At 33.7% G+C, this 18774-nt stretch overlaps 1 protein-coding gene and 1 non-coding gene across 2 annotated transcripts; one reads left to right on the top strand and one right to left on the bottom strand.

The window, feature by feature from the left end:
- Window positions 1–5407: 5407 nt before the first annotated feature.
- On the top strand, window positions 5408–7744 carry LOC149553688 (oxygen-evolving enhancer protein 3-2, chloroplastic-like). The gene is made up of 3 exons (XM_089789065.1): window positions 5408–5761; window positions 5842–6137; window positions 7580–7744. Exons 1-3 carry the CDS (start codon window positions 5464–5466, stop codon window positions 7676–7678), a joined length of 693 nt encoding a protein of 230 aa, XP_089645191.1. The 5' UTR covers window positions 5408–5463; the 3' UTR covers window positions 7679–7744.
- Window positions 7745–17263: 9519 nt separating this feature from the next.
- On the bottom strand, window positions 17264–17404 carry LOC149553687 (U4 spliceosomal RNA). Its single transcript, XR_016353500.1, has one exon. It is a non-coding gene; the product is annotated as a U4 spliceosomal RNA (small nuclear RNA).
- Window positions 17405–18774: the final 1370 nt, after the last annotated feature.

Here is an 18774-nt window from a genome sequence, read left to right as displayed (position 1 = left end):
GATAAATTTTAAAACTTCATGCATTCTTGCTTTTAAAAGAATGTATATAGCATACAAAGAATACCAGTATAGGACTCTTACATTGATAGAAATGAAACAACATTCATTTTGTTGACAGTGTACTCTGATTATTTACTTTCAGTCGAAAAGAATCTATAATTCTACGATGATGGGAACATTGACCAGATTCTAATATGGAAATGCTGATAACAATCAACGATAACAAGAAATTGTAGTATAGCAGAGGGAGAGAAAGTTCTAGGTAATTGGGTATTGCTGCTACTTACATATTCTGCTAAGCTTGGAAATAGAAAGTTTCTTTATGCATGTCATCTGATAAAGGCTCTTGGGTCTTTTGATTTCTCATTCAATGTTGCTGCTTTAAGAATGCTGGGTTATAAGGATTGCTCAAATAATGATAATGTATTGTTACATAATAGTGTGAGAGGGATTGTAGAATAACATATGCATATAAAGAGTAGGAAGCCAACAATGAAAGATGTGGCTTTGTTAATACTATAGTTACCATTTCTATATCAAGCTTTTGTATCTCTTGTTCGAGATCATAATCTTAAACAACAACTTATCTCAGGGGTTAGCTATTGCCATTCAATGCAAGTTTGTAATCGAGGTCTAAAGCTAGAAAACACATTCAAGGTTTCAACCTAAAAGTCTAAAGAAGAATGGAATTTTTATTTGAACATATCTCATTGCAAAGAAGCATAATTATACAATAGCTCAGCTAGCTTTGGCATGGCTTCTTCATCAAAGAGATGACATTGTCGCCATTCCAGGAACAACTAAAACAAATAATTCAGATGATAATATTGTAGCATTGAGCATAAAGTTTTCAAAAAGTGATCAAGATGAAATTTCAAATGTAGTCCTAGAAAGTAGAATAACTTAAAAATGCATGTCATGTTATTCCAAATGTTCCAATATGCAACTCAACATTCACCTCCAACTATTGCAGATTTACTGATTTAAATGCTTATTCCTAGGTTTATGCAACAAGAGATATAAGAAATCTTGCTTAGAAAGAGAACTCGAAAGTTACAAGATTTCAATATCAAGGAGGCCGCTGGAGACTCAAATGTGGTAATTAAAAAGACTTATAATATTAGCATGAATGAAAACAATCTTGATGTACATTTGTTTTGGGTTGGAAAGAGAACTTTTGGCATACCATCTCTCTGAACTTGTGGACCTTTGGTCTCAACAATTAAGGTGACTCCTAAATTCAAGGCAACTATTGGCATAGAAAGTTCCAGCAATAATAGCCGAACAAGAATCACTGGAATTATTATTGGAGTTATTGTTGGGGTTGGCATTCTACTATGTTCATTCTTTGTGGTTTTAAGAAACAAGCAAAAGAAAAGAAGATTTTTTTCAGCTGATGATAGCAAAAATTTAAAGAATATGGTTGGAAAAGCTCATCTTTTCAGTTTAACAGAAATTAAAATTGCTATAGAAGATTTTTCTATGGAAAATAAAAGAAGAGGGCGGTTTTGAGGTATTTTGCAAGAGTGTGTTGCAAAATGGAAATCCCGTGATAGTAAAGAAGCTATCCACCACGTCTGGTCAAGAAATCAAGTAATATGAATTTTGCATTTGCAACATATGTATTATTAGCTGGAAAATCCAAATGGTCATAAAAAAAATAAAAAAACAGAGAAGCTCTTGAGTATATAACAACAAATATAATAATGGCGGTCCAAACATCAGAAGAAACTCAAAACGCATACCTTCTAGCAAATTCTTTAATAGCGGCTTCAAGGTTTTGTTGGCTTTCATCAATGAAGACTAGTGAAACTCTTCAATAGATGTCTCTAGCAAATTTATTTCATGGTGGCTGTTTACCCAACAAACCCTCACAAATTCATCTTTCTTCCAGAACATGCAAATGTGAAAAATGGTAAAAAATGAATACCCCTTTTAGGGTTACAAAGGCTTTATGCCCTTTTCATATTTCATATTCTTTCAAGTCCACAAGGGGGGTCTTTAATGGAATTATATTTCCCTTTAAAATTATTTGTATTTGTTATGGAAAGGGGGGTTATGTTCATGCCTTAGGGGTTTTGTAAGAAGTTATTTTGTTTTATTTTTGCATAGTCTATTGTAAAGAAATATTATTAAAATGATAAATAGATATCATTTAATATTATTTTCTTATTTTAAAATGCGAAAAAGAGAGAGATATTGTTTTAATTGTTTTCTTTTGCATAAGTATTGTTGTAAAGAATAAATATTTACATGACATGATTATAAGTCATTAAATATTTTTCTATCATTAATGCAAAAGAGAATCAGATGAGTCATTTTATATTCATGTGATGGTCTTTATGACAGAAACCAATTTAGAAACATGTGGAGGGAATATAGGCTTGTCTCGGGTCAAATTTGATTTTGCTAAAGTAGTTGAGAGGTCTTTATTGACTGTTGGAGACTTTTGGGGGTGGTTTTATGTGAGTCATAGGGTTCCTGATGTCTTAGTGTAACTTTTTCAGGGATAGGTCATTATTTTAGAAGTTTCTAAGTCCTCTTTTGGAGGCTTTCTTTCTGCATTCGACCCAAGTGTTGGGTTTGTACTTAATGAGTTTTTCAATTCATTTTTCAGGAGTTTTGATTATGCAGAGAAGTTTATGTGACTACTTTTTGAGTCCTTAACCTTATTTGTAGAATTTGTAATTCATTTTGGAGGCTTAATATAGGTGACAATAGTTGTGATTATGCTAATGGTGTTAATGTTTAAACCTTCTTTCTTTCTGCAATTCTATGTGTGATGATAGAAGGATTCGATAAAGCAATTTTGTGAACTATTCTTGTTCCTTATTATTTTGTCTCATTCCAGCACCTAGTTGTATAGGGGTAAGTTTATTTGCAGGTTGTAATCTATGTTTTTAAAGGTGAAATTAGTAAATGAGAGGCATCTGTTTTCCTTCTTTTGCTAATTTATTCCTCAAACCTTATTACAAATCACTTATGTGGATCTTTACAAAAAGATGTGTTTTGCTATACGTCAAGTAGCTGTATAATCTTTCTCTGTCAAGTGTTTCTGAGTTTTCATTATCCCTTTTGGTGTATCACCCATTTCTTAGTTTAGACTACAGGTTTAGGTTCATTTTCAAAAATTTTTTCCCTTTTCCCTAAAGTTTAAGTTAGGATCTTGGAAATATCATTGAATATCCAATAGGAGCCGGCCTAGAATCCGAAGGTCTCATTTTATTTGCATGTCCCATGAAGTGAAGTGATTCCCATGTTAAGTCAGGATTGTTGAACTCTTTCAGTTCAACATTGAGTGCAAATTCTAGTACTTAACTATTAGTTGTCAATGATTTTTAGGGGGAGCACGTGATATATATATATATATATATATATATATATAGAACCCAAAAAAATGGGATGAACTACACAATGTTAGCCAACTTGTAATTAGAGCAATTAAAGAATTTCCAAAAAAATAGGATTTTAGGGGAACCACACTTCGCACTATGTTATGTATTTACTAATTTAAAAGAAGTACCACTTTCTATGGCCTTCTTTTTTAAGGGCCTTAAACTCCACCATTTTAAAAACAAATTAGTAGTTTCAAAACTAGATTCAAAGGACTACAACTTTTGTTTTAGTCATATCATGAATTTTTTAGTGTAACTATCTTCAAATTCTCGTCGAAGTTTAGAAATTGTTGATTTCAGCAAATAAGTAGCATCTTATACCTCCTTTTTGGTACCACAACTTTGTGCACTTACCCACATAGGGATTTGGACCAAATAGTGTAGGTACAAAAATATCTGAATTGTTCTAAACTTGGGTACATAATGTTTAAGACCTTTTGTACCTAGTTGATTGGTCCCAAATTCAATTGGGTGTCAAGATGGTGGAAAAGAGGAATCGGGTTGCTTGGATCAAGTTTCAAGGTTGATTCTATAATCTAGGGCATGACCAAGGCAAGCCCTCATCAAACCAAAAATGAAGGGGGGGATTTGAGAGGTGAACCCAAATTGCCATAGTTTTGCAAATGACTTAATGAACATTTGGATGTCAATACTTTAACATCGACTTACTTTGTCCCTATAACCACTTGTGGCTAATGATAGTATTCATACCTTTCTTATTGTCAAACAACATTAAAAATGCCTCTTGCACATAGACATGTCTCTATCTTATCAAGGGAAGGCATGGTTTTGAAATCCATTCATAGATTTTTTGGAAGGCTAGGCAAGAATAGGGTGAAAGTACCAATTAATCCATTTTTTTGCAAAAAGAACCTTGGCATCAAATCCAATTTTAAAAGTTTATCGAATTAATGAATAACCCTCATATTGGTTGTCACTAAAAATTTGTATTCAACAATGAGGCAAAAAGTAAATGAAAATGATATCTGACAATTCACATAAAAGAAACCCTAGTCATATTAGATTTCACCCTTGGGAGCAAACTTGAGATTTTCTCAACAAATTTGCAAGCTTTACCTGTAGACCTCTCCTTGTAAACCCCCCTAAAGGAGCCCCCAACACAAGTATGTGAAGGCACAATATTTGGTGTTAAGCATGGGTGCACAAATGCCAACCCCAACACCACACTAGATAAAGCACAAGAGTAAGAAGCCTCCATAGACTGTGCTTTCTTCTTGCCAAGCAAAGTTAGTTGCAAAGCCACCTCAAACCGAAGAAACCATAATTTGTAAAATTAGAACATTATTTTATAAATATATAATAATATTTCTACATGAATAATATATAACGACACTCTTAAAATATATAATTCATTAATTATTATAAAATATCTATATTAACTATTAAATAACAAATATTTTAATTGGAATATTTTAGAGACACATTTTAATTTATTGAATAATAATATATAATTAATTTATACACATTATGGTTTAGAATGAATAATGAATGTTGTTATTATTACAATAATTTAAAAACCAATATTTGCATTGCACTTTTTGACATAAATTTAGAAGAATTACCAATAAAAAGGATATTAAAAACCAACAAAAAAAAATTGTTAACAAATGAAAGACTATTGATGGTTAGGAGAAATGAAAGACTAACCACTATCCAACTAACACTTTCCACGAAGTTCCCTCAAATATAGGTGGGCATTCCACTGCTGGAAAAGAACAAATAAAAACTAGAACCACATAATCAATATCTCCACGTGTCACATTTCCAATAGCCTGCTACCCTTACGTCATCCCCAAAATTCATCTATCCACTCAATATCCAACATGGCAAACCCTAATAGGTCCCTACATAATCATCTTATCCAGGTGCCACGTGGACAAATCACCGGGGCAGCGGAGGGCCTTCGGATAGCCACACCTTGGACCTGCCCGGTCTGCCCGAGTTGCCCAATCCATCCATAACATATCACAACCCCCAAATCCACACACAACATTACAGATCAGAGCAAAGCAGAGCAGAGGGGGAAAAAAAGAAAAGAGAAACAAATATGGCTCAGGCAATGGCTTCCATGGCCGCAGCGGGTGGTCACATGGGCACCGCCCGCTTACCCGCCGCCAGCTCAGTGAAGCCAAGCCTCCTAACAGTCCGCGCCCACAACTCCAGCAACCTCCAATGCAACGCCGCCGATTCCTCCGCCGGCGGCGGCGCCGCCAGCCAGAGCAGCCGCCGCTCTCTCCTGGGGCTTCTCGCCGCCACTGTATCGGCGGCGGGCGTAGCAAACAAAGCAATGGCAGCGGCCTCATCCATCAAGGTGGCGGGCCCACCTCCCCCTTCCGGCGGCCTGCGTGAGTATTATTATTATATTATTGTTGTTATGCTGTTTTTTCGTTTTTGTGCTTCAATTGACGGGAATGTGTGTGGGCAGCTGGAACGCTGAATTCTGACGAGGCGAGGGACCTGGACTTGCCGTTGAAGGAGCGGTTTTATCTGCAGCCGCTGAAGCCGTCAGAGGCGGCGGCGAGGGCGAAGGAGTCGGCGAAGGAGATATTGAATGTGAAGGAGCTGATTGACAAGAAGGCTTGGCCCTATGTTCAGAATGACCTCCGCCTCCGAGCTTCCTACCTCCGTTATGACCTCAACACCGTCATCTCTGCCATGCCCAAGGATCAGAAGATGCCCCTCAAGACCCTCACCAACAAGCTCTTTGACACCATCAACAACGTAATTCTACTCCATTCTCATCTTTCTCTTTAATAAGATCTTTTATGTTCTTTTTCAAAGATTGGTTTTATGCTTTGTTAGGATTCGATTGTGTAGCAATTCAAGTTCATTTACAACAAGATTGAATGCTGATAAGAGTAATTAGAACCTTTCTCAAAATCAAACTCACAAATCTCTCAACATCAAGTTCATTTGGTTTTCTACATTGGCTTTGTCTCTCTTTGAGAAAATTGGCAAATGTTGCAATTCTAACCTTTTCCTCTCCATTGAATCTTGATTTAGATTTAGATTAGAAGAAACACACGAGACACATTTTGAAGTAGGTTTTAGAGTATTACTCATTCAATAGATATCAAGCAATCTTCTTAACCATTTTCAACCTTAATTTCAAATTGTTTTTGTCATAACACTTGGTTATCAATTGATAAGTTTAAGGGGATTTCTAATAAATGATTCATAGGGCGCAACACTTGGTGAAGGTTTTGCAAATGGGGTTGGAAGTAGAGTGGGTTTAACCATGGAGGAAACTATGTAGTTAAGTGCACTAGTATTAGGATGGGTGACCTTCGGGGAAGTCTTGGTGCTTCACCTCTGTGAGCATCACCTAGATCCAATGAGTGCTAAGTGTTCCATTTATTCTCATGATAGATGGATTCGTGTGAATCATTACTCATGAATGAGTTTGACTCAAAAACTGATAGAAATATCACAATTTCTTTTCTAGTTATCATATTGTCATTAGAATTAAAATGTCTAGTTGTACTTTATGAGTAGTGGTTTCCATGACCCACTTTGTCATGGTTCATGAGTAGTGGTCACAAAACCTATCTTTCATGAGTAGTCCACTTGTCACTCATTACATTTAGATTATACAACCAAGACTGAAGCATTAGACCTTCCCCTAGAATAACTAAACCAAGAAAATTAAAGATGGTCTTCAATAAGACTTTAAAATTGTGAGAACAAAAGAGTTTAATAGTCTTTTTCCTTGAAAAAATCACTGTTTATTGTTTATATTATTTGATTTAATGTGTACATTTATTTTGTTTATCCAATGTTTAATTTTTGCTTTTCCTTCTAAGAAGATTGGCAATAAAGCAACAACTCTAGAAACAGCCATAACCCTTCCTTTCCATATTAAGCTATAGAAGAACCTTCTTTGGAAAGTTGATCTCATAAGATTCAACAGATCTGGTTATTCATGCCCATCTCATTTTCAATATAATATTTTCGTAAATTAAGATATTATAAGGAGAATTCGAATTTCTGACTTTGCTTTTATCGCTTTTGACTTCAATTATAAGGAAGGCTTCCAATAAGACTCTAAAACTGTGGAGGAAAAATACAGATTTAAAAAGAATTTTTTGTTGTAGAAATCTGTGTTGATGGACTATTTAAATTTATCTAATTTGTAATGTACATGATGGTTTAATTTATCGCAGCTGGACTATGCAGCAAGGGAAAAGAGCCAACCCAAGGCAGAGAAATACTACGCCGAGACCGTGTCTGCTCTGAATGACGTGCTTGCAAAACTCGGTTGAACTATATCTTAGTGGCCTGTAATCTTTTCAAATGTATGAAAAATTGGACAATTTTTTCATGTCAAATTCATTGCATTTGGACGTTTTCACATTAAATATATTACTTTCTGTTTGTGCTGATGCAAAGACAATCCTATCTTCGCAAAGCAACTAAAACTTAAGCAAGCTTGGGGAAATTATCAATATATACATAAGTTTTATGCTTGTCACAATAACTTATTAATTCTTCTCTTTCACTTATATTACTTTTGTGAAAGTAAAGAAGTTTCAAAATTCACTGTAAATTTTCCATGGAAGATGATCAACAAAAAATAAGGGAGCGAATTCTTTCCTTCATTATCCCTAAACATTGTTTAGTTTTCACAGTTTTTCATTTAGCAACCTCAAGGTTTGAATACTGTAAGAATCAAGAGGTTTTGGCGATTGATAAGTATGGTGGGTCAAATTATCTTTAGAAGCATTAATTAGTCATTTGTTTGTTGGAAATTTTCTTATACTTAAATTATATTACTAAATAAAGTGTATATTTAGTATATATTTAGCCGATTAGTCAATGGACTATATTTGAATGGTAAGTTGTTAGATTCGAAAATGAAAATCTATGTTTAGATCTTTAAAGTGATTTAGCAAGTTGGAAATTGATGGTTCTTGAATATTTATTCTAGCTTTTAAGCTGAATAGATTTAATTAGCTTCTAAGTTGAATATGATGAAGGACAGAAGATCCTTTATTTATTGGCCTAGGGTTAGCTAAATAATTTATCTTCCATGTTGTGGTGGTGATATTGAATCATTAATGTTATCGATGTGATTTGATAAGCTATATTTAGTTCTAAGCTTGATGTAGAAGAACAATTAAATTAGAAAGTTAAATGCAATTGATAAAGTGTAATTAGTTATAGGCTCATTGAAGAAAGATAAACTAGTGGAACATCAAAAAAATTGTCTTTACATTCACGCTAGTAGATTAAGAACAATACACAATCATGTCAGGAAATTTGCAACAAAATATATTAACCGTTTCCACATAATCCATAATAGATCTGAAATAAATACAGAATTAAAAATCTACATGCAAGAGAATAGACAACATACCCATAAAAATTGTGACATAAGATATACCCTGAGAAACCCTCATTGAGGGAAAAAAAAATTAGCCTCCAAAAGCATCCATCACCACGTATTATTCAACAAAAATATCATTGCAATACAACCATAAATTTTTTTAAAGCCATATCCACAAACAAACAATCCATGTGAACAAGCATGAATCCACACATCCCATATCATGCTTCCAACCTTAATAAATGCTCCCTTAGCTAACTTGTCAAGCCTTGTCCAGCTTGACTATTTTCTTTTTTGCCTTCTTCTTTTGTCTTGTGCCTTCTCACACCAACAACTACCATTGTGGCTACTTATATAGTAGCAAGTCTCACAAAACCACCAAGTGATATTACATAAACCATGTGCTACCTAACCCATTGACCCCACATTTAATATTCAAAATTTAATTCTTTTACCCAATACTAAATAATTACAAAAAATATTATCACAATGTTACAATGCAACTCATCAAGTATATCCTATGGGAATCTTTACATGTTGCATGCCCATCTAGATGCAACATTACATAATAAAATAAAATAGTACAATATAACAATATTATGTAATTTGTGCAACACCTATTATCTCAACAATCTCCCACTTGTTGTATACATTGCATAGGGTCAATTCGTAGCCACATAAATAAACAAGGGAACAATCCCTCCCAACACATCCACCATTATGGATCAAAATACATAAAGTGCTCCATCTTGGTACTCGTAACAAAATCAAAGTATCCAGCACCTCAAACATGAATGATCTCACCTCCTATTATGCCACTGCCACCGAACATACATAGAAGCCATCCAAAGAGAAACTACCCAACCTATCACATTAGAAGATCATAAAATCCTATACCAACTGAAATGTCAAGCACAAAAACTTGATCCAAAGATAATCACATATATCCATAGTTGTCAAAATATCCATAGCTTAAATAAAACCCATAGCAAGTGCCAAAACATCCAACTATGCATACCTCCTAAGGTATACCAAGTGAATCTCACATCATCAACATATCCAATCTATAACCTACAATCACAAGCCTTAAGAGCAATACCTGCCACATATATACCAAGAAACTCCCACTGCAAAAGATAATGTCAAATATATAACCAATCCATTCAAAACATCTCATAGAAGTGAATCCATATAGTATCAAGGACATCCACAATACATAAATCAATAACATGTAAGAACAACTCTCATAAAAAATTCCAACAATCTCCCAAGTTCTCTACAACCAATAAAGGAAAGAGATAAAGAAATAACCATGTCATCTCTCACATGACATACATGAGCACAAACCAATGATCACAATCTCCAACCAATCTCAAATCCAATGTAAGTAAAACTGAACATCCAGGAAGATAACCAAGACCAAAGAGAAACCATGCAAATCATAACTTGTATCATGTCCTTCTACACACACCTCTAGATGTAAACTGTGCAAGTATGATCTCTTTCAAAAAACCCCAACCAAGAAGCTATAAAAACACCCAAAACATATTATATAACTAATCATGGATATAAGCCTCTCACAAGAAGATCAAACTCATAAACCATTCCTAATCCAAGGAATATGCTCAATATAAAACCATCTCCCAAACTCAACCAACATAACAACATATGCACATAGAGATAACCAATACTAAACCATCTCTCAAATAAACCCTCCAGAACTAACTCATGTATCATAGCTCAAGATCCATATCCATGAAAGACAAGCATAAACATAATGCACCTAAGAGAAACAATGGGCTATACCTTTAAGTAGTAAACCGGAGAGTAGACCAAGAGTGGGGAATGAGATTGCTTATCAAGATATCCAAGTCTCCAACCAAGACTCATCTAAGAAAAATATCATGTCAAGTCCATAGTAAGTGAATGCCCTTCAAACTTCTTGCTGAAACCAAATAATTATCCCAAAAAATAATTTTTTAATCCAAGAGAAATTGGCATCACCACCATCTCTAAGTATCCATGAGCACCTATAACCAATCAATCCATGCCAACTCCAAACACAACATAACAAAATCATGAAGTATCCAACTTATGATCAATGTACTCAATACCAAGAAACTAAACCAAGATCATTGTTGAAATTCCAACCATGGCCTTAGGAGCATAACCATGACAACATGATCTAACCATCTCAACCAAAGAGATAAAATGCTCCATATGAACATACTATAACATGTCAAAATTTTAAATGCGTATCAAGAGTATACTATGACATAATAATAAAACCATCCTCACACCAAGGATAACATGCCAAATGAAAGCATAAACCACACCTTTACCAAGAACCCCATTAGTCCTCAAGATGAAACCATCTCCGCACACCACGAAGAAAAACCATCTCCACATACCATAAAGAACCATCTCCACACACTATGAAGATAACAAGTGTATAATGCAAATGTCAAAGATGCTTCTGCAACAACAAGATCTAAGGCAAACCTACAACATCTACAAACACTCAATAAATATATCAATTCCAATAAATCCCACTCAATTATGGTACCGAGTCATCCATGGCATCATAAAATCCATCTTCTACATGGAGATCCTTTAGGTCTATACACACAACCAAAGTGTCAATACCAAGTGAAACCAAGATCTCCAAACCAAGAAGATATAAACCAAACTAGGAACTAATCCTACAGTGTCACCTCATCACTATCAAAAACTCTCACTAAAACGTGTATGCAAGCTATCCATGACATCATGATAAAAAATCATCCTCTAACCATGAGAATCAACCAAGCTATCAAACCATCAAAGAACTCAAAGTGTACATCATGAGCTCATCAAAAGAAACCAAATAACCATAATCCTCAACCAAGAAGATATACCACCATAACTTCAAATAGGTTAGGTTTCATGCTTCCAATAAGTGTTATTGCACTCATTTATTGTTTTGTGTTCCCAAAGTGTTGTTTTAGCACAAGCTTGCTTTAGTTTAGTTTTCCTATTTTAAATAAAGAGTTCCCAAGCTTCTGAAGAACCAAGCGAATCAATTAGTCACATTCCACACCCTTGAATTGACTCTATGGCCCAATGAATAGTTAATGCTACTATTTTGATGTCTAGCATGTAGCCATATAGTAGAAGTCACCAAAGATGTTACCAATTTTTACCACTGTGCAAATTGGTAGAACTGTTGGCAGTTATTCCTTGCTAGCTGTTTGTAAAAAGAGATAATGTGTGCATGAGTTTCACTTTTGAGGTGTTGCCACCTTCATGAAAATACTCAAGGTGATAGTCATGTTCTACATTCTTGTAGTATTCATAATTGTCATGCATGAATGAGAGGGATATGTAAAAACCTTATTCCTTCCTTTTATGTCCATAAGTCCTTAAATTCTTCATATTGCATATTATTTCTTATGAAGATTTCAAGTTGTGATCATGCAATTGCCTTTCATCACCCTGTTGTTGTAGTTTAATAGTTAACTGTCAAATGAGTTGTGAAGGTGTGACACGGTCAAGTTCATGGTTGGCGTAGCAATTAGCACTAACAAATGGCTTCATGTCACGAGGTTACGAAGTGTTATAAGGCATCTGCAATGATTTTCCTCTACCGTCAAATCTTAGTTGATCAACACTTGGTGTTTTCTCACTTTTCAAAGATGCTTGCAGTATAAATAAAGTGGGAAAGTGAGTGTTAGCCACATGGACTTGGTGGGATCAAACTCAGTTGCGAGTGCAAAAGAGGAATGTGTCAAAGTGAGTTTTCAAAATGGAAGTGTCTAATTGGGTCAAGGGTGCTGACTATGGAAAAGAGTTGAACAGTTACATAAACGTTGTTAGATCTTTTTAGATCGATGGTTGTCCCTTTCCCAATTTCAAAAGTTACGTGAAGTTTAGTCAATGCAAGAAAATGACATAGTAACACATGTCATGATAGGACCAGGCACATGAAAGTCTCTTCATCACAATGTCATAGGTTAATAGGCATTGAATATCTTCAAGGTTGTGAGGTTGCAATGATTGAGAAGATAGTTAGATTGATGGTCAATGCAGCATCACATGGTTAAGTAATGAATAGAGTTTTAGGCTATGAAGTTACGAACAAGGAATATTAAAGCATTCAAAGGCATCAACAGTTATCAATCATAGTCGTCAGATCTTTACCAGATCAATGACTAGTGTATTCCCACTTTCTGAAAATGCATGATGTTTAGCCAAAGTAGGAATATGAGTAGTGGACATGTGTCTCGGTGGGCCCCAATTCATGAAATCCTTCATCACATCATCACAGACAGTCGAGTCTAATGGTTTTTGCATCTTTTTTGGGAGTTAAGACTAACCCTAGATTGGGTTGGCAAGGTTGCAAAATAACTTGTTCACTCTATCGCACTTGGTTAAGAATAGATCAAGTTTGAGCAGCGAAGTGGAAATTTCTTTTGTCTCACTCTCGTAGGGTCAAAGGAGAGTTAAAGGTCTTGAAGTTGTGATATGAAGTATGAAATAGTTAATCTAGTTGTTGGTGCAATGTTGCATGTTCCAAATAGTCTTCATGACTAGAGGTTCCGATGGGGTGACACGGTTAAAGATATAGGTATCGCAGTGTCGCAAGGTTAAAGAAGTGTTAACACTTGGCAATTGCAAGGATGTAGAACATTCAGTGTCATGGTTATCACAAGGTTGTCGAAGTTAGTATGTTAAGGTAATTTCATGTTGTGAAGAAGTGATAGAACATAAAAGAAGGAGGTCATAGTTTCACAAGGTCAAGCAGATAATCAAGAGAAATAGTCGCGAAGCTGTGAAGTAGTTAAAATGACCTGTCTTGCAAGGTCATAGCTATAAGGATGATATGACATTCATTGCCCCCAATTTTGCAATAAGCTATCATCAAAAAAATCATAAGAAGAAATGAGGTGACAAAAGGCCCTCAACTAATGAAATTCAAGAAGGACACCAAGAATGCAAAGCTGAATAAATTATTGACGTCTCCATTAAGATGGTGGAAATACTAGGTAGGATTTAGATTGTAGGAGACACGTTAGCAATGAACAACCATGAAAGATGAGAATTGGTGCTCAATCTATGCAATATGATGGGGATCCGATCTTTAGATGGAGTATGACAGATGCAAACCTAGATGAAATCAGATATGCTAGATGGGCGATCAAGAGGAAAGTAAATTTCTTAGAGGCTCCTTAGAGAAATGAAGATCTTGATGGTGAAAGTAGTTGAAGATCTTGATAGCCAAGGCAATAGAGGATGAGAAAAATTATTTGAAAGACTCCTGCAGCGGGTGTTACCATGCTGATTTTGTGGCCACTGTCCTAGTTTCGTCTAAATATAGAGAATGTTTAAAATGCAACATCATCAATATCTTTGTAGGGATTATTTTTATTCAAATTTTGATAGGTGTCCTCCCATCTGAAGCTGGTTGCAATCCTTCTCTATTTAAGGTTTTCCAAGATGTGGAGTAGGGGTTCCAATTTTTATGCAAAAAGCCATTTTGTCGTGATCACTCATGAGTCCTTCATAATATTTTTCTATAAATTACTTTGTGACCACTTTGAGAAATGTTGTTGAACTACCTTAGAAGTCTAAATAAAGGAATAGTTTAAAAGCCCTTCTTGTGTCCATCTTGTTGTGTGAGTCATTGATTTGATATAACTCTTGTGATTTATTTTGAATCCCTGAGTCCATATCTCAATTTTATCTGCAAGTGATTTTTTGGAATATTCATATATAGGTTACAAGTCGTGAGATTGTGCTTCTTTTCAAGTTGTTAAACTATGAATGTCATTATTCCCATTAGCATCTTGTTTAAAGCCTATCCTTCTTCTAAAATATTTATATATGAGTTTTTTCATGGTCGATATTGTGCCCACCTAAAACTATTTAGAAAAGCTTCATCGTGTTAGCTCAACAATATTCTCATCTTAATGTTTTGTGCATCACCTTAAGTTTAGTCAAGTTTATTTTTCAACATTTACATTTCATGCAAGTAATCCTTCTATCCCTTTCCCTCCTAAGTTTTAAAGTTAATATTTGAAGAGAAAATAGGTGAAGCATCATAAGGAACTAACCTAGAACTTGAAGATTCACTCCTAATCCTGGTACACCCACTACCCATGAGCATTTCCATGTTACTCGAAGTGACTGAATTCTAGGATTTAGTCAGGGTGAATCTTTTAGAGATAACAACTTGCTAGCATTTATAAGTCATGTTTTGAGTAGAAGGATCTTGGAGTGATATCTATGGGATTCATTTACCTTCAAAAATAGCGAGATCTTTCTATTTTGTTTCTATTATCTTCCTTGGTGTTGATACAAACTGAACAACTTTGTTTACTTTAGTACTAGTTTCATTTACAACACTTATATGTGTTAGATTGATCGATCGAGCACATGTTCAAGTTATCCTACCATTCAAGCATGTATTGTTGATAATAATAATAGTACAAAAGTAGACTATAGGTAGATTAAATTTCTAACTATGTAGGTTTTTTAATTTCTATCATTTTCTTTACTTACTTTCCCTACTTCTGTCTTGAAATATTTTCTCAACTCTATTCAAGTGATCCATTGCATAACCAAATGTGGAGGGAAACGATGAAGTTTTAGCCCACATTATTATAAACCGATCACCTCCTCATCCAACTTTGTCTATTCTTGCACAACCGAGACTTGATCTACATGGAGTTTGGTAGTGGAAAGTTCTTGAATCCCATTTTTTCAAGCGATATTGCTTGAACATTCTAGTCTGGTGACAATTGTTACTTTGTTGGTTGGACATGAAACCAGTCCTGTCAACACATAGAACAAAATGCCAATTTTTTTTTGGTAAAAACATTATAGGTAAAAATCCTACACACTAAAGGAAATCTCCTTTATCATGGTAAATGATCTCTACAACCAAGTTACAAATCAACCTTTGTCAAGCGTATCACTATAGTCTTCATTCCTACAACATGCCAAGTATATGATCTACAACTCTCATAGACATCAACAATAATTTTACTTGCATGGTCCTCATCGATTATCCCAACAACATCAACTTAGTAGTGTCTCCTCATACACAAAGAATATGAAACACTCAATGAAATGGTTTCCACAGTTACAGTCCAAGACTCACTACAACTATTATCAAGCATCTCAACTGACTCACCAATCAATCCTCACACTATCAGTCATCGGTTCTTCTCTTAGTATCAATCTACAATGTGTATTGTGTTTACGAGTAGTTAACTTTTGACTACCTTAGAACCTAAATAAGTTACACAATCATTAATATATCCAAGAATATGTGTGTATGTGTTTTGGTCATCAAATGAGCTAAATTTAAGCATCTAAGTCATCTTAGGTAGTGTCCAAAGAATAAATACTACACACGCACACATAGATATATAAATACACATATACACATACACATACACATACACATACACATACACATACACATACACATACACATACACATACACATACACATACACATACACATACACATACACATACACATACACATACACATACAAATACACATACACATACACATACACATACACATACACATACACAGACACATTCACATTCACATACACATACACATACACATACACATACACATACACATACACATACACATACACATACACATACACATACACATACACATACACATACACATACACACATATGTGTATATCAACACACACACACACACACACACACACACAAATATCTAGTTTCAAGAAATAATGAGAAAGTTATCATTTGTAGTGAAAGTTATGCTCTAGAGAATAGTGTTACTCAAAAAATTATAATTTCTTTTTAAATGATAGGACATTGAATATATGATTTACATCTTTTAAAAATATTGATGATTTTTTTATTTTATAATTGACACAATGTTTAAAATACTACAATTATTGACTTTGAATATCCAAAGCTTAGGCCGAAATGTGGGGACACTATTATGAGATAACTTGGTAATTGTGCATATAAGAATGAGGCGAGTCCTTGTAGTGGAAGAGATATGATTTTGATATGGAAATAGCATAGCAATAACTATGGGAGGTTATAACATAGCATAACTGTAGTTATTTGTTTGTATTTTTTATTAACTTTCTTCAATAAAAAATAAAAATAAAAATGGGAGGTTATAGCATGAAAGGAACAAGGTGAGGAATTGGGTTTGAGAGGGGAGGACAAAAGAGGAAAGTTGAAATGTAAGAGTTGATAATCTTGATATTTTGATCTATTTCTTCTATTTTGACAAACAAGGGGCATTTTTTGAATTATGATAGATTGGGTTCAACAAAATGAAGGAATAAAAGAATAAGACTACCCTCTATAATATTTAATTGTTTAACTAATAAAAAATTAGATTAAAAGGTGAAGAAATTATAACAAAATGAGAAAATCATAAATTTGAATTTAAGCTTTATGCGTTAAAGACAATAATCACCATAACTGAATAACTAAATTTGAATTTAAGCCTTGTTGGATCAACGCCAATGGCAAACCCTTCAAAAATTCTCTGAGGCCCACCTAAGGAGGGCCAAAGAGGGGGTTTGGAAATAGTTTTCAACTAGCAATTGACGTGCCTCAGTTATAACCTCACTAGCTGCATAATTTCCCCAAGCAAAAAGATGCTCAATAATGCACTTCCTTTCATTTTATGTACTATTTTCATCCTTGACTTTTCTATACATATTGCGTGTGGGATTAAACAACATTGCTTTATTTGCACTGTGGACTGCTCAGAACTATTCTATTATAATATCTTGAGATTAAACAACACTTCTTTATTTGCACCATGGACTGCTTAGAACTATTCTATTATAATATCTTGAGATTAAACAACACTTCTTTATTTGCACTGTGGACTACTTAGAACTATTCTATTATAATATCTTGAGATTAAACAACACTTCTTTATTTGTACCGTGGACTGCTCAGAACTATTCTATTATAATATCTTGATATTAAACAACATTGCTTTATTTGCACTGTGGACTGATCAGAACTATTCTATTATAATATCTTGAGATTAAACAACACTGCTTTATTTTCATCGTGGACTGCTCAGAACTATTCTATTATAATATCTTGAAACTTAAAAGAAATCTGTGCACTAGTAGGATATCTATAGCAATGATAGATATTTTTGTAAGGAACATTTGAATAGAATATTAGATTTCTCTATTTATCATACTTTTTAATTATATATTTTTTTGTTTTAAAAATTTTATTGTTATGAATAAAAATACCATTTCTCTATATTTATCATATTTTATAATTTTTTGTTTTGTTTTTAAATTCTTTATTGTTGTGTAAGTTGTTTTGGTATTAATGTTTTTTTCATACTTTAGATATGATCTATGATATGAGAAGTATAAAGAAAAAAATGAAAATTTTGACTTGAAAATCTTAAATTTAGAAACAAAAGTACAATTGATTATGCATTGTAGAAATTAAGTTTTTTTCTTATTTTTTATCTTAAAATAAATTTTCATAATGTTTTTGAAGTTGATATGTTAAATAACTAAGTATCAGAGAAAAACTAATTCATTCCTTGATTGATATGGTTATATATTTAAATTATGACTTTAAATAATGTTTTAAAATAAATTTTTTTCATTATGATTTTAGACAAACAAAATTTAAGCACTTATTTTTTTAGTTTGATTTCAAAAAAAAAAAACTAGAACATGCTATTTTTCATATTTATTAAGTTTTATATTAAAAATTAGATAATTTTATTTTTTGATCTTATAATAATTTTTTTTATCTTATTCCCTAATTAGTTAGTTTATATATACATGTGTATACATTTACGTTTTGCTTTTAAAAGTAGTTCAATATTTTGTTCTTGTAGATTATTTTTTTAGTTCAATAGTTAATTTTTAAAGATTAAGTGGTGTTCTTAGGCAAGAGCCTATAACACATTTGTAAATTGTAAGCCTCTTCTTTGGGAGGTCTTGGGTTCAATCTACTTGAGTTAAATAATTAAATAATAAT

This window comes from Cupressus sempervirens, chromosome 6, assembly GCF_028749045.1.
Source record: "Cupressus sempervirens isolate cs-2001-9-10 chromosome 6, ASM2874904v1, whole genome shotgun sequence".
Taxonomy (NCBI): Eukaryota; Viridiplantae; Streptophyta; class Pinopsida; order Cupressales; family Cupressaceae; genus Cupressus; species Cupressus sempervirens.
This window is presented reverse-complemented; position numbering and strand designations above follow the sequence as displayed.

Coding starts and splice junctions, on each gene's coding strand:
- LOC149553688 (XM_089789065.1), top strand. CDS start 5,464: ATGGCTCAGGCAATGGCTTCCATGGCCGCAGCGGGTGGTCACATGGGC. Junction 5,762..5,841: donor TCCCCCTTCCGGCGGCCTGC/GTGAGTATTATT, acceptor GTGTGTGGGCAG/CTGGAACGCTGAATTCTGAC. Junction 6,138..7,579: donor TCTTTGACACCATCAACAAC/GTAATTCTACTC, acceptor AATTTATCGCAG/CTGGACTATGCAGCAAGGGA.